This window comes from Argentina silus (assembly GCF_951799395.1).
Source record: "Argentina silus genome assembly, chromosome: 16".
In the NCBI taxonomy this organism is placed as follows: domain Eukaryota; kingdom Metazoa; phylum Chordata; class Actinopteri; order Argentiniformes; family Argentinidae; genus Argentina; species Argentina silus.
This window is the reverse complement of record NC_139670.1, coordinates 13,917,620-13,941,400: the sequence shown is the minus strand read 5'-3', so window position 1 is coordinate 13,941,400 and position 23,781 is coordinate 13,917,620. Positions and strand designations below refer to the sequence as shown.

The 23,781-nt window shown below is 41.1% G+C and overlaps 3 protein-coding genes across 3 annotated transcripts; all 3 read left to right on the top strand.

Annotated features, from left to right (window-relative positions):
* Positions 1–3,078: 3,078 nt before the first annotated feature.
* Positions 3,079–4,427, top strand: hmx3b (H6 family homeobox 3b; the record flags this gene model as incomplete). The annotated part of the gene is made up of 2 exons (XM_083686962.1): positions 3,079–3,367; positions 3,820–4,427. 2 exons carry the CDS (start codon positions 3,079–3,081, stop codon positions 4,425–4,427), a joined length of 897 nt encoding a protein of 298 aa, XP_083543088.1.
* A 2,231-nt stretch (positions 4,428–6,658) lies between these two features.
* Positions 6,659–7,989, top strand: LOC310817553 (homeobox protein HMX2-like; the record flags this gene model as incomplete). The annotated part of the gene is made up of 2 exons (XM_083688189.1): positions 6,659–6,821; positions 7,454–7,989. 2 exons carry the CDS (start codon positions 6,659–6,661, stop codon positions 7,987–7,989), a joined length of 699 nt encoding a protein of 232 aa, XP_083544315.1.
* An 890-nt stretch (positions 7,990–8,879) lies between these two features.
* bub3 (BUB3 mitotic checkpoint protein) lies at positions 8,880–13,021 on the top strand. The gene is made up of 7 exons (XM_083686952.1): positions 8,880–9,015; positions 9,493–9,687; positions 9,868–9,937; positions 10,037–10,188; positions 10,340–10,498; positions 10,688–10,865; positions 11,156–13,021. Exons 2-7 carry the CDS (start codon positions 9,493–9,495, stop codon positions 11,374–11,376), a joined length of 975 nt encoding a protein of 324 aa, XP_083543078.1. The 5' UTR covers positions 8,880–9,015; the 3' UTR covers positions 11,377–13,021.
* The last annotated feature ends 10,760 nt before the right edge of the window (positions 13,022–23,781 follow it).

Sequence of the window (23,781 nt, the reverse complement as noted above, 5' to 3'; positions counted from 1 at the left end):
AGGACAGACTGCATCCTGTGTAGGTTGCACAAATCCAATTTTCTTGATTAGCTGTATGCATATGCCTGAACATATAGGGAAACGTCAAATTTTAATCCTTTGACTTGCCTGTACTCATGAGAGGTTTTGGATTCTGACTGCCCCGGATCTGTTTGTGCGATAGAGACAAATGTTTGGTATGACAGCAACAATAAGGAATATATTACACAAACAAATCAGAGGTTTTGTGCTCTGTTAAGAAAAAGAACCATTCAGACATAGTTTACAGATCAACGTTTTAAATCCAGTAGTGAATATAGTGTATTTTTAATGTACTGTCTTCGTGACATGTGGTGTGCCAGCAAGCATCATTACCCAAGAGATTGGTGGTGAGCACCCACACGGATGGATGACTGGCTGACTTCCGACCCCACTGACTGGACCGTGACTGTCACATCCAGCTGGGTTAGCATACATGTAGCACCAAACCATTTAGACAGACATGGAGTTTATCACTTGCAAGTGTACAGAGCTTTCAAAGACTGAGTGATTTCTTTACCTGTCAGCTGTCCCGACAATGAAAATGAAAATGAAAATCGAAGCCATGGAGGAGATTATTTCTCTCTCTATACACTCATAAATAAACATGAAACATCCATATCCTAGTGTGAAACAAGGTGTGAAGAATGAGACCAAGGACCCTCTTTATCACTGGCTCAGTAGGGCTGACAGTCACTAATGTTGTTGTATTGACATTCTGTAGCCACACATTTGTCATGAGTTAACAAAGGAACATGCAGGACGCAGTGAAATGGTACAATAATGGTTATTTCAACGTTACGTATGTATGGTTCACCAATCCCTAATGTAACTCCTCTCAAATCTATCTTCCACTACAGCCTTTTTTTACACACCCACATCTTTAAATACCTCATACTCTGCCTTTCTGTTTCTTACCTTGCACAGTGCACACCCACCCTGCTCCTTGCACACTCTGTGACTGTCTTCCTTTTCCTTCCTGCTATTTCTCTACCATTTTGACATTTCTGCGTTGTCTCTCACACCACCGGATTATCATGTACTCTGTGTACAGCAGGCCTAATGGCTGTTCCAAATGATCAATGGAATGTCTGAACCAATAATTCTTTAATGAAAAAAGATGAATGTCAATGTTTTTGAAAGTAACAAGGCTTACAACCTCATATGTGATATTCTCCATCTGTCCTGGGGTTTGGGAGGATTATTGTTTGTATGAAGTTGATTTGTTAGCCCTTTATCACAAATTGTTGTTTACGATGACGGCAAGTGCTCAATTAACTGACTGACTGCCTGAAGGACTTCCTTGCTAATCAAATCTTTTTATCTGAGTGAAACTGTTCAGACGCTGGTCAAATAAATGCACAACAGATAAATAGATGATGTCTGAAAAACTTTTATGTTTTATGTCTCTTTTCCATTGTGAAGAAGTATTATGACACTATAAAATTAAGCTACTCTATGGCATAGTATTACATGTGCTAGATATGTGAGTGACAGAGTGGGGACATGAGATGGATGACACCAACAGGATCTCACGCTCAACTCGTATGAAATCATACAAAATGAAACACACCAAATTTGGATGAACTGGTACGACATTATTTGTATGAAAGGCGTGAGATCCTATTGTTGACACAGTGCAGTTAATCCATTCAGGTTATTCCTGAATGCTTTTGGACACGTTTCATACCAGCAACAAGAGAATGCTTCACTGCAGAGGAAAACATGCATGCTAATAGCAGGGTATAATAGCCCCCTCCATCTGGCGAATGGGGTGTGAGGGGGAAACAGAGAGAGGGTCAGTATGCAAAGATCAATTGGCACACACACAAGCAGTTGCAATAATGTTTGGTTGTTGGAGCAAACTTGTCCTCATAACAGCCCACAACATGGTCAGGGGTGCATCAGAGTGGTTTCCTGGCAGATACACACACACACACACGCACACACACGCACGCGCACGCACGCGCGCACACACACACACACACACACACACACACACACACACACACACACACACACACACTTGTGACTCACAAAACACTAAAATGAATATTTACTTCAAGTGCATCTTCTAGCCTACTGTATCCTGTGCAGGGGATGCGTTTACCATAGTTTTCACTGAATAGCTATTAATGCCTAGAATTAACCAAAAGCTTGGAAATATGTTAAACTGACATATATATATTTAAGCTCTAGGAAAAAAAGTAAATGTTTTGATAAATATACTTGTATTTCTGTTACCGTTCGTTTGGAGATATTGAAAATAAATACACTAACATGGAGTAGTTGCCGCCTAATAGAAATATGCACCTAATACCATCGTCCGGAGAAAGTGATATATTAACCCAAGTGTTTGATTATTGTGTGTGTGTGTGTGTGTGTGTGTGTGTGTGTGTGTGTGTGTGTGTGTGTGTGTGTGTGTGTGTGTGTGTGTGTGTGTGTGTGCGTGCGGGCGCGCTGGACGTTTTTATCCGTTCATTCTCTGGTTTGCAGTTCCACGCGTATAGGCCTATAGCCAATTTGTAAATTGTGTTTACATACAAAAGTGTCAATAAACGTCTGCTATAGTTTGACATTAAGTTCAGTGACGTTTGAGGTAAACTCACGCCCTATCATTTGCTCCATTTGCTAATTGGACGACATGGCCAATAACAGGCGCGCGCTTTGCCTGTGACTAAAGAGCGCATGGTCTGGGCGCACCTTTCTCTGGAGCCTATTCTTGTCCTATCCCCTCCCTCACTTTGCTCCCAGTTTCATCTCAAATCCCATTTGCCATTGTACGTGCCCAATCGCCGGGGACTGCGCGCATTTAACTTGGTTGACATTTTTATTTCATCATTATAATCCGGTGCGGGTCTGAAGCATTGATCATTGTGCCACCTATTGCTATGCTCATCACAGGACCTGGATGCAGATTTACGCCAATTTTCATCATTATTATTTATGCCCAAATAATTCCAACAGTCCATTAAGGCGACGATATAAAGCGGAATAAATCGACATTTAAACTATTTTTCCTCAAAGGTCTTTTTTCTTTATGGTGTACATCTAACTGCGATGGCAGACACCGCGCAGGAGACCCGTCCGTCCGCTAAAGACTCACCTTTCTCGATAAAGAACCTTCTGAACTGTGACACTAAGCCCTCCAAACCAAAGACGCTTCTCGCAGCAACGAAAGGAGTATTGGAAGGGGGCTTCTCTGTATCCCGGATCGGTGACTTAACTTTCCCTCGTTTTGAGTTACCAGCCCAGAGATTTGGATTATCGACGCACTATTTGGAAAGAGCCTCGACCTGGTGGTATCCTTACGCGCTTGGCACGTCAGGACATTTACACCGGACTGGAGGTAAGCAAATATTTTTAACTTGCAGCTGTCATTCGATTAATCATGAATTTAAGAAATTACTGTCAAATGTTTAGGGCTACCTTTTATCATGGATTAATTGCATAGCTCCTTAATCGAATTATAAAATATCAATTTGATCTGCCTGGGTGCTTGAAAGTATTTAGTTCAACGAGTGACACGAGGTGAATCATTGCAAATAATTGTCATCAGTAGTTTGTTTAGTCTCAGAGAAAATAAAGTCAAATGTTGAATGTTGCAGAAATGCCCTTAAATAGGCTATCCAATCTGCCTGTGTTCACATACAAACGGCATATAGGCCTAAATCTCGTATGGAATGTTCATTTGGATGAATAAACTATAGACCTGTATGCACCAAATACATGATAAACGATGTTAGGCCTATTCTGTGCAATATGTTTAAAGCCGAATGTAATACCTTATGTTTTGTTTAGTGTCTGGAAAGACCAGCGTGAGAGATACATCACCAGCGTCAGGTGCGGATCGAGACTCACCCGAACTGCTGCAAAAATCCAACCCTGATGTCAAAGACGATGATGACAAAAGTGCTGATGATATTGTGCTAGAGGAGAGTGATGTAGAAGAACCTAAGAAGGAAGATGTAGGGGACGACTGGAGGAAAATGGATGAAAATTCGGACAAAAAAACGTGTCGGAAAAAGAAAACACGCACGGTGTTTTCTAGGAGTCAGGTCTTTCAGCTGGAGTCCACATTCGACATGAAACGCTACTTGAGCAGCTCAGAGAGGGCAGGCTTAGCAGCATCCTTGCACCTGACGGAAACCCAGGTGAAAATTTGGTTCCAGAACAGACGAAATAAGTGGAAAAGGCAGTTGGCTGCCGAGCTGGAAGCAGCCAATTTGAGTCACGCAGCAGCACAGCGGATAGTGCGTGTCCCCATATTGTATCATGAGAGCGCAGGCTCAGAAACTGGAGGAACTACAGGAAATTCGTCAGCCAGCCAGTCTCTACTAACATTTCCTCATCATATGTACTATTCTCATCCAATGGTCACATCTATGCCGTTGTTGAGACCTGTCTGAGACTTTACTATTTCGTACTATGGGCCTAACATAGCCTATTATTTTTGAAAATGTTGTTTTGCTTTGGAAAGTCAAAAAGGATTGTGCAGTTTCACTATGTTTAAAAAATGAAAATGTTGAAAACGTTGTATGCGTTGGAAAGTCAAAACGGATTGTGCAGTTTCACTATGACAAAAACGGTATTATTGTCATTATTATTAGACTATTATTACCATAATTTTATATTATTATTATTATGATTCATGTTATTAATTCGCGCCATGCGCACTCATAAGGAGCCAACCTTAATTAGTTTCTTCTGTTAAATTTAATCTCAAATTATTGGGTGTCCTTTACATTAAAATATCTTAACACACAGGCATATGAGCTATACTTTCCCGTTGCATATGTTTTGAACAGGGTGATACATGAAAATGTCTCCATAATGTATTTTATAATGAAGCAGGGACTTGCATTGGTGTTGTACATGTGATAGGATTTGTTTAGTATAAACTTGATATTTTCAATGTTGTTATGTGCAATACTGTTCGCTTCACACCACTATATGGCTCTCACCAGTGATCTTCGATCCACAATCCTTTTAGCTCAACAGTGAGGACAATCATGTTCTTATAATTTATGGAAACTCTTTCAGAAGCCTATACATTCGCAGTTTGGATCTCTATTTGCTGTTATTGAGCATTTCTATGTTGTACAATTTTTCAAGAGTTGATAGAGCTTAACCAAATAACAGGCGGAGGCCCTGTACGTATAGGCTATTTGTTTTTACAGTATATTGTTGCTGGAATAAATCGTAAAATATGTTCCATACACCGAGTGTATAATTCCAAACGTATATTTGTATACCTTTCGTGGAAAAATAAAACACGGGGCTTATACATTGGGTTTAAGGCAATCAAGTGTCGAATATTTTGAGTGCTTGCATTTGATTCATTTTGATCGTATGAAATGTTCCTTTTATGAACACAATGGATATAACATGGACATTGGGCTATAGGACTGTGTTGCTTACCACTATGAAATAGGAAAGCTATATACATACAAAATAATTAAAAAAATTATAATCACTAAGACATCCTATGAAGAAAGATATTAAGAAAGAAATTCACACAAAAAACCTTTGACTTTTGGATATTGCTATAGCCTTAACAGCAGTATCTATATTTAATGTTAAAGTTTGTATTTCTTTTTATAGAGGCTACATTTATATAAACCACATATTTTCAATATGGCATATTGCTCTCTCCCTCACAGAGTTCAGATCATCCAATATTAATTGCAAAATGTCATAGAATTAAACAATTCAATATGAGCTCTTGTATGTGGCCTTCATGAAGATTCTTAAAGATTCACACGAATGGCAAAGGAGAGACACATTTCATTATGTTTCAGTAACCATTTTCTGACGCATGTCCCAATAGAGTCTAGACGATAAACAGAAACGCAGGTAAATAATACACTGGATAAAATATTGGAAAAGAAGAGGACAACAGCCTGCTGTACGATCATTTTGTTTCATTTCATGCACCAACATTAAAACATGAAGAGAGCCCATTTGATTTACTTGAAAGGACCATCTTAGTCTCGAAGGCGTTTCGCTGTATTTAGCACTGATAAGACAATCGTCATGACATGAGTGTCGAGCAGGTGCATGACCTTATAACACTCCCTCTCTTATTCACGCCATAGGGCACTTTAAATAAATCCAAATAAATCTTAGGTGAATGGTCAAAATTGACAATAACTTAAGAGGTGAAATAAAAAATAATAAAAAGAGAAACATAAACATGTCTCATTTTTACAGCTCCACATGTGCCAAACTGATGAACAGGTATGATTTGGACACTGATTTTATGCATATTTTGGGCACAATTTTGTGCATAAAGGGACTAAAAAAAGAAGTCTGCATATTGTACAATATTAGCCTAATAGACTAGTAGGAGAAATATCTATGCACTATGGAACTCCCTCAGAGACGTACTGTATGTGTAATATAGGCCTCTACAGTGGTTTGAAAGTACCGGGCCTGTTCTAAGCTTGTGATTGGCCCAAGAGAAGCTTACCAATAAGCGACGTAATACCTTCCACCTCTTGTGGGAGTGAAGGTACGCAGGGATTCAGGCATGTCTTTGCTGTGGGGGAGCAAACCCAGCCTCGCAAATCCCCAAACGAAGTCGCATCTTTTTCTACGGCAGTCTATGAATCTGAAAGGGCTGTGAATGTTAATGAAGATGAAGAAATCAGAGGACAATGAGGCCAGAAGCTCATTTGCTTCTGTGTCCAGCTTTTCTATTCAGTCAATTCTTGGAACTGGGTCCGAGGTTGAGCGCAAGGAGAGTTCCAGCGCTGGGCAGAGACAACGCACGCGGTCAGTGACCTCAGAAGGATGCAGCGGTGGGGAGGATTCGATAGATTACTGTTGCTCTGTACCACCAGGAAAGAATCCATGCAATGTCCTGCACAATCTTACAGATTCCATCCCGAGTAAGTAGAAAAAGCTTCGTTCAATTATTGCAGAAAATGTAGGCAATTATTTCACGTTTTATTGAATGATATATAAAAACAGCTGTAAAAATAACTAAATTGTCGTTTTATATATGTGAATATATATGTGAACTTATATATGTGAATATATGACTTTATGACTTTATTATTATTATTAACATTATTGTTATGATTATTATTATTGTTGCTGTTTGTTGTAACTGTTGTACTGTTATGTCTTCTAATTATAATGATTATTATTAGCCTATCAATTATAATGATTCACATTAAGTGTCATTATTATTATTATTATTATTATTATTATTATTATTGTTATATATAGTTATATAGTTTTAATAGTTTAATTATTATTGGTATTATGATTGTGTTCTTGCAATATAACCCGATTCGATGTGAATTTATTAGAAAGATGGAATAAATTCTCAATCTTAATCACAGTTTGAAGATATATTTTAGCATGAAAACAGGCACATATAGTAGACCTATCAATTTGGATTAAACTTTTTCCCTCTCTATTTCAGGTGATAAAAAGAGAATAGGCCTACAACTTGGACAAGGAATGGTTAAGAGAAGGCAACATAAAGATTGTCAAGATCATAAAGAGGGAAGCGAGAGATGCTGCATCCAAACATCACCTTTGACAGAAAGTGACAATCTTGGTGATGACACATCGTGCAACTCGTCCAGAAAGAAGTCCCGGACCGTATTCTCACGAAGTCAGGTGTATCAACTTGAATCAACGTTCGACATGAAACGTTACCTAAGTAGTACCGAACGAGCATGCCTTGCTTCCAGTCTTCAGCTTACAGAGACACAGGTGAAAACATGGTTCCAAAACCGTAGGAACAAGTGGAAGCGTCTGTTTTCCGCACAGCTGGAGGCGGCAAATATGGCACATGCGTCCGCACAAACTCTGATTGGGATGCCGCTGATCTTCCGAGATAATTCTCGACCACAGATTGCAGTCCATAGGTCAATGACGTTCCCAACACCTCTGTATTTTACGGGGAACAACATACCAGCTTCTTTGTACAATTTTTATAATAAAATCGAATAGTAAAGCAACCTTTGTCAAATAATTCAGTAACACATTTTTTTCTCATGCTTGATGTGATGCGTATACAAATACTATTTGTAAGATAATAAAACATCTGCTATTTACATTAACATTTAGACTATCTAGACAAATGGAACGTATACACAGACGTACCTTGCCTTATGCCCACTCTTCTCACTGTATAGCCTAATTCAAAAGCAACCAATCATGATATATAACAGTAGTGTACTTATATTTAGAGAAGACCATAATGTACCAAAAAAAAGACAACTATCTAAAACAACAAAAGCAACAAATACTATTAGCCTGTGGTTCTCTGGATGAGCCTATTAAGGCTCCTGTTATTTAGTTCTCTGCTACTATTTCCCTGGCCCTCTTAATAAATTGATATTATTATTGAATTTGGCCTGTGTATTTTCATTTCGAAGGATAGGGCTATGTAGTTTAAGTCCTTAAAGCATAGTAATCAACATATAAGCCTTGAACCTATAGGCTATTACCTGTCACAGAAACAATTTTACCAAACAAACATTTTAGATGGGCACGTTGCGTAACTCTCTCTCTCTCTCTCTGCTTGCAAGTATACGCAAGTGTGTGTGTGTGTGTGTGTGTGTGTGTGTGTGTGTGTGTGTGTGTGTGTGTGTGTGTGTGTGTGTGCGCGCGTGTGTGTGTGTGTGTGTGTGTGTGTGAGAGAGAGAGAGCGTGTGCGCCATATACTTTTTTCCGGCGTACAACAACGGTATGTCCCTTGTCATGTGATCCATATATCCGACAACGGAAATATTCTAGTAGGATATTTCAACCAATCAAAGCCCTGGCGGGAACGTGGGATTTTCGTCCTAACCAATCACAAGCCCTTTTGTAGAAACACACTGCATCGAGGCTGCTTTGAAAGGGAGAAAGGGCAGCAGGGGAGCTACGACAAGGCAACACGGCCAACACATTTGGATAACAAATAGAATATTTTCACATTTGTAAACTCAAGTGAAGTCGCCAACGTAACACTTACAAGACGAATCAAGAACGGTGAGTTTTGTATAGCAAGTGCAGTCGGCTCACGATGATGATGCTGGACATAACGCTAACGTTAGCTTGCTAGCTGTAGCAGGCTCATCGGCGGGAGCTGCCTGGCTCACCGGCTAGCTAGCTAAACATGCTGTTATTAGCCAAAGATGAACAGTTGTTGCTGGGTGTCAGTGGCTAGCCGGTTAGGTAACAGACTCCTCAGTTAGTTAATGTTAGACGTAATTTATAATACTACAAGCTGGACTCTACAACACAGCTGTGTAGCTAGCATGTAGCTAGTCATACCACTAGCCAGCTACCGCTAGCTAGCTAGCTAGCAACGATCTTGTTTTAATCATACTTGCAGTGAGCAGCTATGACGTCGCCTAGCTATGTAAATAACAGTTGGCTTGCAAATCATGTTCTGAAGGACACAAGATCCACTTCCTGAAGTTAGCAACCCTAGCTACACAGTTTGATATTGTTATGTCCCCCCAGATGACGGGCTCCAACGAATTCAAACTGAATCAGGGTCCAGAGGACAGCATCTCTGCAGTGAAGTTCAGCCCCAGCACAGCCCAGTTTCTACTGGTGTCCTCCTGGGACTCAACTGTCCGACTATACGATGTTGGTGGCAACTCCATGAGGATGAAGTATCAACACTTGGCACCTGTCCTAGATTGTGCTTTCTATGTAAGTTATGGAATCCATGACATTGTACTTGTCAGAAAGTCAGCGGGTGGGGTTTGAACTGAGGTCTCCCACATGGAAGACCCATGGGGGGGGGTCTACCTTCAGGCCAAGAAGATATCCTCAAGGTCTGAGTGTGACACTTGAGAGATCAGAGAATCAGATGTATCTTCTGTCTTATAGGACCCTACACATGCCTGGAGCGGAGGTTTAGACACACAGTTGAAAACCCACGATCTGAATACTGATCAAGGTATGTCTACCTGTACTAGTATACCATGCAAGTACATTGTGTGCGTTTCCCATGTATGATTGAATTGAGTTTGATTAACCATATTCTCCAACACTATAGATACAATTGTTGGGACACATGATGCCCCCATTCGTTGTGTGGAGTATTGCCCGGAGGTCAACGTCATGGTAACAGGAAGCTGGGACCGGTCAGTTCGTCTGTGGGACCCTCGGACCCCATGCAATGCTGGCACTTTTACCCAGCCTGACAAGGTAGAGATATCTACCTTCTATAAACAGTCAAGTCTACACTCCCAAATGCTGTGTTGGTGGATATGAAATGTCTTTTTTTATTTAGCTGATTGGATTATGGCACACACTTTGGACTGGTTGTTATCCTCCCATGTGTGTCTTTTTGTGATAGGTATACACACTCTCTGTGGCTGGGGACAGGCTGATAGTGGGAACAGCTGGAAGGCGAGTCTTGGTGTGGGACCTAAGAAACATGGGCTACGTCCAGCAGAGGAGAGAGTCCAGTCTCAAGTACCAGACACGTGCCATTAGAGCCTTCCCCAACAAGCAGGTAAACCATGAGCCTCTACATACATATATATCCTGGGCCACATTTGAAATGCCGTCATACCTCCATACGATTTAGTAGGCATAGTATGAGTACGAGTGGCCGGCACCTAGTATTCTTGAAAGACCAGAGCATGTCATACTTTACCGAAAAATGCGATCTGGGATTTGAAATGTGATTCTTTCGCCGCAGGGCTACGTCCTGAGTTCAATTGAAGGCCGTGTTGCTGTGGAGTACTTGGACCCGAGCCAGGAGGTTCAGAAGAAGAAGTATGCCTTCAAGTGCCACAGGCTGAAGGAAAATGGAATCGAGCAGGTTTACCCCGTCAATGCCATCTCCTTCCACAGCGTGCACAACACCTTTGCCACAGGTATTGCTTATCTACCTTTTTCTATAGACAAGTGTGTCTGTGCACCGCTTTTGCCTTTCTGCTTTGAAACATATTGCCTGTCCATGAAGCTCAGTTATCAGCATGATTTTATTTCATTATTTCTACATAGACTTTTTTCCTTGTGGTTTCAGTCTATTGTCATATGACCTATTGGCGTAGTATTTCCAAGGTTACATGAGGAGCATTCAGTTATTAGGCTCGAGATTCTAATCTTTCCAGAATGTTTGTGTACATCTCTAGTGTTGACCTTGAACCTCTCCTCCTCGCAGGTGGCTCTGATGGCTTTGTCAACATCTGGGATCCCTTCAACAAGAAGCGTCTGTGTCAGTTCCACCGCTACCCGACCAGCATCGCCTCTCTGGCCTTCAGCAACGACGGCTCCACACTGGCCATCGCCTCCTCCTACATGCAGGAGCTGGGAGACGTGAGCCACCCAGAGGACGCCATCTTCATCCGCCAAGTCACAGATGCTGAGACCAAGCCAAAGTGAGTCGGACCCTGTGGTATTGTCCGGACTGTACTGCCGCCCGCCTGCCTGTACCCAACAACTCACTCTTTGCATTTGTGAATGGCTGCATTGACGAGGAGCACACGCAGCTGCGGCATCTGCTGATGTGTATCTTGCTCTCTCCACTTTTTCAATATCCGACAGTCGACAGACAGATGAAAACGGAGAAAATACTACCCTTAATCTGTGTATGTATACGTATGTATGGTTCCACAAGAGATGTAAAAGGAGTTTAATGGTTTGGATGATACAACATGTCCCCCTTCTGTTTTTACTAGTCCGTAGTTGTTGGATTTAAGGTTTTATACTGTTTATACTTTTTTTTTTGTATTTAAACAGGCTATTTGCTTTATGATCAATTGACTATTCCATTGTATTCAGCCCCTCAAAAAAGTTATAAACTTCAGTTTCTGGCATCCTGGTGAAGAGACGTAACATTTTGTAACAATGCCATGATAGATTTGTTCCCTTGCTGCTACAAGACAAAAATCCAATTTGATGCGGTAATGCAGATTCCAATAGTCAATATTGACGTGATAATGACTCAAGAGGCCCTCCTATTTAGTAGGTAATTGATCCTGCGGAGAGAGGAGGATGTTAGGTAGGTAATTCTGTGATGAGATGCAGAGCTATGGACCAAGTTCAGCCTGTAGTTCTAAAGCAATCGCAAATATAAAGTCAGGCAACTCTCAGGACCTGTTTCTCTCTTAAAGTGAATTACACAAAGCCCTAACAAGGTTTTTTGGTCCCGTCTCGCCATCTCACAACAGATGGGGCCCTTCATTCATTGATTAAAAAGCTGAATTGAGCCAGAAGCTGTGTTTTTAGTAGTCTGTTTTACATCCACGGATAAAGGGGCAGTTGAGGGAAAATTGCAGACTTACCAAGCCACATCTGTTATTGTATTTCATTCTGCCCAATTGATTTTATTCAAGAAGAAGTGGGCTGTTTTCCCTAGCCTGTAATCAACTTCATATAAGATAGTAATAAGAATGGAAACCGTGCAGTAGGAAAGCCCTTCCCATTGGTGGACTGTGACTCCTGTCCCCATGGCATAAGTACTGCTAATGAGTTGGTTGGGTGGCTACTCTTTCTACGCTCTCTCATGTTTTTGGTCCACAGGGCAGTGTAAAGACCTCTTTGGAGTTGGTTCTTCTGGGAGTGGGATCCCCTAACATGTGCCCCTCTTGAAGTCCTTTTCTAAATTGGTTTTGACAAACAAACAATATTGACACACTGACACAAACAACAAATCACGTGTCACCTCTGAAGTCTTTATTAATTTTTGAATCTACTGGCATCCAGTGTACCATTTAATGTATTTTCTCTGTCATTTTCTGGCTGTTCTTTGTTTGCTATCTGTGTGTTGTCATTATCTGCCGATTTGTCTTTTCTTAATTCTACTGTCTCTCATGTTGTAAAATAACAGCATTCTTTTTTTGTTATAGTTGGAGTTTATACAAAATTTAGCCAATGTAGCCTAGATGGATTACAATTCTGGTATTTGTCACTATTTTCTGTAGTATTCTGTCTTTCAGAAATATTAATACCAAACCTGTCTTTGCAATAATGTCTGCTTGAGACGGAACAGATACCAATTGTCTTTTGAAATAAACAATTAAAAGATTTTGGACAACAGTTTTTTAATTATAATTTTTGGTCAAAATGTCATGTTTAACAATATGAAAGGAAATAATGTGTTAGATTAGAATTAGAAGAACTTTAAATTCCCAGAAGGAATTTAGTTAGGTTAGTGAAGTTGTTGTTCTACCGTGGTATTGAGGGACAGGTATGATCCACTAGACTTGCTGTAGGCTCCACTTGCCCCTAGACTGTGACCTGTGCTGATAGACATCAGAAGGGCATGGTTCTGCTATATTAGTGTGGAAGAAGAGCCACTGCACTGAATGACCTGCTTGACAGAGAGAACTCTATTTTTCATTAGACAGACGACTGCTACATTCATTTTTCCATGTGATCATTCATTTTTCCTTCATGATCATTCATTTTTCCTTCATGATCAAACATTTCGATTTATTACCTTGGTGACAGACAGAAATACATATCTTTTTAGTGTAGTCTACATTTTGATTAGAATAAAATACACATGACACTTGAACACTGAGGCAGTGATGGATTCCCCCCCACCCCCCATCTGTTGATTACCCAGCAGTGCTCGGTACAGATTTTCTATGAGCACTAATGTCATTTCTGAAACCCCTCAGCATAAGGAGCAGAGAAGATAAAGATGGCAATTATTCTATTTAAGAGCTACAATTTTTCTAATGGGCCTGGCTACTTCTTCAATATCCTGGAAATTATTTGTTCGTTTGGTCAAATGATGTTACTAATTCCCATGATTGCTTATAATGAGTCAGTCTTTCTCGTTTGGTTCTGACTTCAGCTTAATATGAAATGGCATTCATTTTAGCGGGGTAATTACGGTCCGTACGGCAGGCAGAGAGAGGCTGGGATTTGTTGTGCAGAACTGCAGCAAATTACCTTGTTTCCTGTCATTGTTTCCACCAATTAGAGAATTGAGTTCCTTGAGTGAGCATTAGAACTGTTAGGGTTTGCTTCTCTTGGATTGGTTATCCAAGATAGGTCTATTCTGGGGAAAAAGTAATTTAGCAGCTCTTTTGTCAGATGCATTATGATGACAATTAACATTTACAATAGTTTTCCTTTTAATGTAACTAAGATGAATGGCATGCGATGACTGTGAGGAACCTGCAATTTACTCAGGTTTTTTTTATAAAGCTACTGGAAAAATAGCTATTGTAGTTGTTATTTTTCAACTAGATAAAGGTTTATGTCGGGCATATAATTCAATGAAACGCATTACACTGATCCACTCAAAATTGGCTGCTTTTTGAGCATGTGTGTGTTCTTCCCAGCACATGTCCCGAGCTCCTCCTGCCCAGACCTCAGCCTCCGGCTTGTTTTTCCTTTAAGTGCAAAGCCATAGTTCACCACAGCTGTGGTTGTGTGGCCAGGGTTTGGTTTCCAACCACTGAAGTGTTGCAGACAGTTTGGCTCTACATGAAACCATTACATGACAATTAAAATGGATAACTGTGCTCCTACAGGCTGTCATGTACATTTAAGCCAACCACAAAAGGGTCTTATGTTTACCCAGAGGGCCCAGATGACCTTCAGCCAGATACTTTATCTCTCAAGAATGGTTTCTAATATTATATCACGCTGATGATGCGATCCAGCGTAACCCATGTAGATATGGAGAAATCACATGATGCACCAGTAAATATTGATAGCCCTCTAAAAATTAACATATCTCCTATTTGTTATTGGCATATAGGAATTCAATGGCAATAACCCTCCACTCTAATATACATCTTCTTTCAAATAAACAACAGTAGAAACCAGTCCTCTGGAATTAATGGAGTCATTTTTGACAGTCTAGATTGTGTGAAATGCTGGATACTGAATATGGATGTGAACAGGGCTGTAAATATGAATCAATATTAATATTAATGAAACAGATTAATCAACTAATGCTTTAGTTGACAACTCATTTTTGAAAACAAAATAATATGATTTCTATATATCAGACGAAGGACAAGAAATTAAAACTATGGTGAGTGACAAGTAGCCAAGTAATTTATTGTTCATTATTATTCATTTATTGTTTAGGCACCACTTTGGTTGCTTGTCTAGAAATGATTTTGTTGGCAAAATCACTGAATTGTACCTAAATTTCAAGGTACAACAAATTTCACATTTTTGCATCAGATTAATCGGTAGATTAACTAATAGAACAAAATTAATCAACAAATGTTTTTAATTAACTGACAGCCCTATTCATAACAATACTCATTTAGACTGATTTAGCCTGCATAGGTTGATATGGTTGATAGGTTTTTCCCCATTTCAAATTAGCCAAATGATTACTTAAATGGATGGTATTAGTCCAAGACGGTTTGATGAATGCATCAAGTACTCTCAACTTCCACATTTGAATTAAGCCTAGTGTTTAAAATAATTCATAAAATATGTCAATACAAACTTTATATTTGGGCAGAATTGATAGCAAGCAGGCCAAAATGTGTAGTACACAACACTGCACAGCCAAGTGTATTGAAGTTATCCGCATTGAAATATTCCTTCTTTGGAATCAGCTAATTGAGCTAGCGGTTAGCCACGGTGCTGATTGCTGGTTATTCATGTTGTTGTTGGCATAGTTGAACGGCTCTTTGTAACGATCAAGTGATCTTCTCTCTGGGGCAGAGCTGCTGTGAGAGTAGTGTTTCAGTCAAGCTGTCTTCTGAGCGCTCACCCTACAGCTATCTCTCACAGGAAGCAGAGCACACTACATGTAGCTCATTGACTCCTCATCAGGGGATATGGCTGAAGGTGTTTTTAAAGGCAGACAGAGACAGAGGGAGGTCTACAGTACAGTGCCTCAGAGTTGGACCTGGAGCACAACTGTTAGCATAGTTTCTTTTATCCTTAAGGGATACTTACACTATTTTACACCTTATAGTCAGATGGTTCCTTAACTTGAAAGTAGTCTATGGGCCAGGAGAAACTGTAATCCATGGTTCAGAGTTGTTTAAATAGTCACTACTAACTTTAGTTGACTTTAGCCACAGAGTCAAATAGTTCATTTGAGGTGATTTGGCCACAAATGCTTAAAAAAATGTATGCTAGTACTACAACTCTGAACCATGAAATACAGTTTCTCCTGAGGTAAGGAACCATCTGACTACAAGTTTTAAAACAGTGAACTATCCCTTTAAGTGCGCTTATTAAGTGGCTATAATGAAACATCAATGGCATGATGAAAACCTACATAGTCTACAATAGGGATAAACCAGGACAGACTTGGAGACCCACCGTAACCATGGTAGAACTAAAGATGTGGCTGAAGGATGGACGATGGAGTCTTGGTGTCCTACAGCTGACCATACATCATGACAGGGGAGAGGAAACCTGAGCCTCCCCTCTGGCACTGGCCATGGACGCGGCCTGCCACAGCATCTCACTCCAACCCACCACTGCCCCAGGGATGCTTTTAAAGAGATTCGGTGGGCGAGACAACATCTCTTCAAGAGCATTGTAGTTACATTAGAAACTAATTAGAAGGCAAGGCTCAGGGCTATGTATCCCACTACTGCCGAGTTTCACACTCAGAGCCATCCATCTCTCCAGTCTACAGGCAGCAGCAGCAGCAGCAGTAGCAGCAGCAGAAGCAGCAGCACAGAGCTGTTCTCTAAAGGCAGGCAAGCACACCTGGCTGAGTAAATCAGGCGACTCTGGGTATGACAGTGGGTCACAGAATGAGGGCCAGAGGTCTCATACTGTAGGAGCTCCCTGAGGAGTTGGCTGAAGATGAATGATCATCAAGACCTGAAATTTGCAGAGTGAGGTGGGATGAATCATTGAGGACAGCCTTTCTGTAATCCTTCCTACCATAATCACTGGTTAACTCAAGAAGCTCCCAATCATACAGTATATTCTTCTCATGAGCTCTATTTGAATGATAGTTGAAGAGCAGTAAAGGGCAGTAATGCTGTGTAGAAAGCTAGAATATGGTCCACTGCTATGCGGGGGAGTGCTCCAGGCTCTCCAAGCCAGTGGACTGAGACACGTGCCACCTGCTCCACTTAGACTGCAGGGTGAGAGGCCGCTTCATTACAGCACAATGTGACCACTGTGGCCTGCGACACAGAGATCTCGTACACCTGTCACTCAGAATACAGACAGAAGGGACTGAGAAGGACTTGCACTTAAGGTCCACTACCAAACATTGACCTTTTACTAAGAGCTAAACCTTCAGGTCAGTGGTTTGATTTAGATCAAAGGTTGGCTCATGTGAAAGTTGTGGTAATAAACCTCCCTCACTAAGGGCTGCTTACCATACTAAGTATCCATGAAATGCAAACAGGGGCAGTCAGTGTCATCTTTGAGACAGTGTTTGTAGCCAGAGGGAACTAGAGGTTAAAGAGGATGGATAGACCAATGAACTCACTGGAGTCCTTTCACTCAGAAAACAAGCCAGCCACTCAAATGACTAACAGCCTGAAGTAACGTGTCTTTGCTAATCTATTGACAACCACTGAAAAAACAAGAGCATGGTATTTGAGTAAATATATGTTATTTTATTGTTGAGTTTAGGTGCATTTTTAGTGGCAATTTTGAAATCAGTCTTGATGGTTCTTTTAAGGCATCAAATAAGGTCATCCTCCCAATGAATAATACCATGACAGGTGAAACAGTGAGCAGATCATTACACCTCCTATTGGGGTGAAATCACAGGCTGCCCTAAGCCTTAGCCAAACATATTCCACAGAGAGCCACCTGTCAGGTTTCATGAGAACTGGGGGTGGTACCAACGCTTGAGAAAACAAATTCCAACAGAAAATGATGGAACCTGTTGCATTGTGTTGACAATTTGCGGTAAGCTTTTAAGTGACAGATAGTTTCTATACACTGTCATTATATGTCAAAGAGGGTGGGGAACGGCACCCACAGGGGACTTTGCAACCGTTTCTTGTTATCCCCGTTTAAGCCGAAATCAGATTGCAGGCCTTTCAAGCCAACCTCTTTGCATGTTGTCTATGGCTACGATACTCTCAGTGTTATTTAATGGGTTCATGGCCACAGGGCAAGGGTTGCAGTTTGTCCTTCCTGCAATTAGCATTCACAGTTAGCTTAGCAGAACTAATGCACCACATCTTTGAGGCTCAAGTTCCCTCTGCCGGAGTGACTGCAGGCAAAATTCAACTGAACCCACGTATCCATTTCAGCCTGCTTTATTAGCTGTTATTGGTAAATCCCCTTAAGAATACAATTTAAAGCAATCCATTCACTACCTTCACTAAGTGCCGGTGTCACATTGTTACTGTTGTAAAAAAGATTTTAAAAAAAGAGAGAACAAATGATAAACCTGCAGTGAGTACTTCTGGTAAATACATGCACATGGAAGGGATGGAGTTAGTACAAAAGTATTGGCATATGAGACTGAACAGTCAATGGCAGGCGGTAGACAGTTGCCTGTGGCCACCATAAACTACTACCACAGATCAATATGGGCCATTTCCATTCATCTTTCAGACTATTGTTAGTGTACTTTTCATACATTTCCCCCAAATCACACTTTATTGTCTCGTAAAAGAGTAACATACAGTGCATCTCCGGCTTGTTCCTTTGGCATTTAGGTCAAGGCGGTATGATCTCACGGAGCCTTTCAGGAAGCACAGGAAGGCTTACAGCAACACCATTGTGGGATCAGTTGTGATCTCATGGGTCTTAAGTGACATTAGTGCCGATATACCTTGGAGCTGTTCTCATGATTTACTTTCTTTGTTGTGTAATCTATAGATTGAACACATGGCAGTTCACATAGCCAGTGTCTTGGGAAATATGGAATGTGTATGGTGGATTATTTGATGTAGTTATAATGCTAATTAAACAAGTGCATCCATCACTTCAATCTCCCTATAAATAGATCAGATAGATATATTATCATCATTGATATTCAAATGTTAAAGAAGATCAAGTGTCACCCGTTCTTATAGACTCATTGGAGTGAGTAAAACAGCTGCTTTAAAATGAAATATTACAAATTAAGTGGCCATTCCTAGCCAAGGGCACAGGGTAGATAACATTGTTTGTGGGAATCAAATTCTGATCAAAGGCAGGGGTGGAATTTAGATAACGCAAAAATGGGATGCGCATAGTTACAAATCAATTCACTTCCAGTATTACCTGCTGGATCCGCACTCAGCATCAACATCTAAACAGGGAATAGTCTACTGCGCCATAATAGATACTAGCTCTTCTCCTGCCAATGATGGCCTGTAATTACTCCTTCTCCTTCCCCCTTAACTAAAACCCTAACTGGCAGCTGTGGAGCAGAGTAGGTGTTTGGCGAACAAGGCGGCTTTTATCGACTGTCTGCCAGAGCCACTCCACACAGGACCCATTTCTGAATTACCGGGTCTCCTATCCTTTTGAGGACTGTGATTACATGTTTTCTCATGAAAGAGAAATGCACTTGAAGGGCAGAGATTGACGAGGAGATCCAAAGGGGACCATTCTATGGAAAGCCTGCCCATCTTGAATTGTATTATTTCTTTCGTTTTTTTAATGTGAGAACAGTTTAATAGTTAATAACCTGATGTATTTGAATGTATTATAATTAATAGATTTAATAAAATGTATTGATAGTTAAACTCAAAAACTGGAATATGCTTTGACAAAGTGCATTATGTCTGAGTAATTTGTCTAACCGAGTGCATTATCGGCAGGGTGAGAGCAAAATCAATGACAGAAAGAGAGGTACTTTCATAAAAGACTTTGATTATTGGACTTATTAACATTTCTAATGTCAATGGAGCGGAACAGTCTGTTTAGAGGTCGGGCAGACCTAGTGATTCAGTCATATAGTGTTTACCCATTGATCCGAATGCAGATTTAGGAAACTAATGTGAATCCACTCGGGCTTAGTGTGTTTATCCAGCGCCTGTGTATGTATTTAGAGTGGCAATGCATTGAGGCTCTGCCCTATTTAAAAGCCAGGGCCTAATTTATCATTATCCACATGTCGTTATATCATTATTGATAGCCCTTGCCTTGGGCCAGTTCATTTATTAGCAGATCTGTGGCAGACGACAGCATGCTGGATGGAGGTTTATTCTGCAGCAGCCATGCCAGGAGCGTTCTACACACACAACTCTTGTTTATTTATTGATCTTCATACTTCCCAATAATCTGATGCGTGTCACATTTTGACAACATAATGTAGAGTGGGTCAGGAGAGAGGGCTTAATGAAGCTGTTTGAAAGATGGATGTTGTTTTCCAAAGCAATAACTTTGCAAATAGCAGTCAGAGGTAGTGGACGCCGTGTTTCTCCGCATAGTAATGAAGCCACAGTGATGAGAGCCCAACTTTGTTCAGCCCTCCCATCATAACTAATGTCATTTTTAAATTGAGGCCCAGAACACTACTACTCTACTGCCTTTATCTGAGGTTCTCCAAAAGCTTGATGTGTGCGTGACACAAAAAAAAACAAAAACAAAAATCTCATCTGTGCTGTGTGGTGCTTGTGGCGAAACCACAGTCAGAAAATTGGCCGGGCTACAATTGATATTTTGATGGATTGTCCTGAGGATGATGAAGAGCAGAAGAATAGCTGCCAACCGCAGTAAGAAAGATCCTTAGAATTGAGAATAGAACCCTCCAAAACCAAGTCCTCTCCTTTGCAATGATAACCTCATGTGTCTTGATTAGTCTAGGCCTGGAAAAAGTAGACAACAAAGATTAGTCTGAGGCAATAGGAGACCTATGAAATGTATTCGCTTTAGTACTGTATTTGAGCACAGGTGTAAGATATACATCATGGTTATTTCTGTGGGTCATTCTACGTTCTATTTCTATTGACATCTGTCAATCATCACTTAATTCTGTGGTTTTGGGGCAAAAGCTGAAAATGTATCATTTCAAATACTGCACAAATATAAACACTGATAAGGACTGTGTGACGGAGAACATCCATCCTCTCCAGTGCTTGGTTTCATTCATGTCTCTGACTGGAGAGAATTCTAATATTCATACCTCTGATAATAAAGTATGCATACATTCCTTAATGATATAAATGTCTGTGTGTGTGTGTGTGTGCGCGCGCGTGCGTGCGTGCTTGCGTGCGTGTGTGCGTGCGTGCGTGTGTGTGTGTGTGCATGTGCATTGTGTGTGTTCTTTCCTCAAAAACATGATGTTGGAGAGTGAAAGTGTAAATTAGGCCAGATAGGGGTCTCCAACATCAGGCGCAAAGTGAGCTGTGTGACTGTGAACGCACCTTCCTCTCCAGCGCTGATGGCTAATGTATCCCCCTCAATAGCCTGAGCCAAGAGGAGAAAGGCTGCTTGTGTGAAGCACAAAGAGCCCCACCGAGGGCTCGTTCTCTTCGGTAATTGGCAGAAAAGCTTCATTTCATTCACTTATGTCCTGTCTTTATTTCCCTGCAGGTTTTTTTAACAAGTATGATGCTTTTTTGGTTTGAGTACTGGCTATTCTCTAAGCCCCCCACTCTTGTTCCCTGTCTCTGTCCCCTCTCACTTTTAATGCAGCATTAAAGCATATCCTTTTTATGTAGCCTACGCACTGGTCTCTTTAAAAGTACCCCTTTAATAATTTCTAGATAAGGCTCCGAGCATCCAATCCATTTCACACATTCAATTACTCTCTGAACAACATGAAAAAGAGATGAGGTGAGAAAAACATTTAGTGCCTTTTGGATCCTAAAAAACTCTAAATGCTTTGTTGCCTTTTAATGGAATAGCGGTCATGGAAAGAAGAGCTTTGGGCTTCAGAGAAAGGCGCCGTGCTTTTCATCATGACAGGGAGCCATGTAAAAGCCTGTGAAATGGGACAGCAAATTATTACATTTTTCCCACAATGACACCTTTATTACCAAGAAAAATATATCAAAAGATGCTTCACTTTGAAAAAAGGTATTACAGTAATGCATTACTCTCCCCATAAGTACTCTTAACCCCTCGATAAATCCATTTTGGATGAACACTGCCTGGTAAGAAAGAGAAGAGTCAATGGAGGGATCCATGTTACTACTTACAGCTCTCTGCCAGACAGATGTTTCCATTAATGGATTAAATGAACTATACTTTGCTGTGTGTATCTACTGTTATATGTTTCTTATTTTGATGTAATCTCTCAAACAAAACACTTATACCTGTGGTATTGTCAGTATTCTATGTCATAGAGGATGGGTCTAAGTGCTCATACCAGAGGTACTACACAGATTTGTATAGGTCACTATTACTACATTGGAGTATGTGACCTAAGTTGACATCCATTGCATACTAAAATTTGTTCTGAGCAGACTACAGTATGTACAACAAAGACATCACTGTTATCATGATTGAGGAGTCTCAACAACTTCGGTAATTTTGCACACATTCATTTTAATCAGAGCAATCTCTCTGTTCCAGTACAGGTCCTGAAAACATCTGAAAGTTCATGTGAACGCTAAACAGAGGACATACAATACTATTGTGACAAATGAGTGTGTGCGTGTGTGTGTGTGTACGTGTGTGTGTGTGTGTGTGTGTGTGTGTGTGTGTGTGTGTGTGTGAGGGTGCAATTACAGCAAAGTCCTTCCTTTGCTTCTCCTGAATACATTGTCTGCTTCACCACTTGTACTAAACAGAGCATTTACTGCAGGGTTAGACTCTCAGAACAACACAATTCAATTTCTAGGGCCCTTTACCGCCGAAACAGGCTTAGCTTCTCGGAAAATATTAGAGTTAAAAAGTGCATGTTGAACTCTGTCTGATCACAACCTGTGTAACATCGTGACTGCAGTGGAACATCTACAGGAGAGGACAACATTGGGGTCAAACTACTCTGCGCTGAGTGAGTTTGGTAGAATTGGAATTCAGCTGCGAAATAACCTAGTTCCTTTTTTTATTCCATGTTCAAAAGAGTTTTTTTCCCTGTTGTGTGTTTCCCTATGGCACCTTTGGCTGAATCATATCCGATAGTAAATACAATTACACTGCACCTGAGTAAGAAGTACCTCCATAACATACAGTATATATACCCTGTTGGCTATTGTGAGCCTGTGGCTGGAGAAGCAAGTGGTCAGTGTTTTGTGGCCATGCTGCAGCAGCCTGATCTCTCACATATGGCACCTCATAGGGGTCTGTCTGTCCCTTCTGTCTAGGGCTCTGCACTTCTAGTGTCCGTCTTTGGGTTGAGGTCAATCCCTGGGGACCAGTGCTGAGTGACCGTCCATCTCCAAGGTCAAAGGTCAAAGGTCAGGGTCAGACACCTGGTGTTACCCCCGGGTCATGACCTCTTGTCCTCCACTTGTTGGACAGGTCAGGTCACCAAGCCTTTCTTACCTGGGTCCATCAGTTCACGTAGAGCTGAGCTCAAAGTCCCACAAAGAGAGTGTCTCAAGGAGGATCATGATGTCTAAAAGAAAATGTATCATTTGATGGGTTCACTGCTGCTCAATGTCCGGTAGGATTTCCCTCTCCAACAGAACCCTCATTGATCTGCCTTCCTGAGGAATTCTAGCAAGGATCGGTTTACCTTGTTACCTTGTAGCAGTGTGTTCTGGTCTGGTCACCGTGTAGATTTCCGCTCCACCACGTCCCCTCCCCGACGGCCACCACCCCTACCTGACAGAGTCGCCTTTGTCCCTGTGGCCAGCCATCCGCCCCTAATCCCTGCCCCTCCACCATGCTTGAGACATCACGCATGATTTCAAAGGCCAGGAAACGCCGCTGACGGATGTGCTCCATCTCCTCAATAAGACTGTGATTAAGGCATGTGGCCCAGTGGTGATAAATGACATGGAAAGTAGGGTTCCCCAGGAGGCAGGTCCATATACAAGT

Excerpts from the sequence above, each read along its gene's own strand:
- bub3 (XM_083686952.1), top strand. The coding sequence starts at position 9,493 with ATGACGGGCTCCAACGAATTCAAACTGAATCAGGGTCCAGAGGACAGC. Across the intron at positions 9,938-10,036 it reads CGATCTGAATACTGATCAAG|ATACAATTGTTGGGACACAT; the intron begins GTATGTCTACCT and ends CCAACACTATAG. Across the intron at positions 10,189-10,339 it reads CTTTTACCCAGCCTGACAAG|GTATACACACTCTCTGTGGC; the intron begins GTAGAGATATCT and ends TTTTTGTGATAG.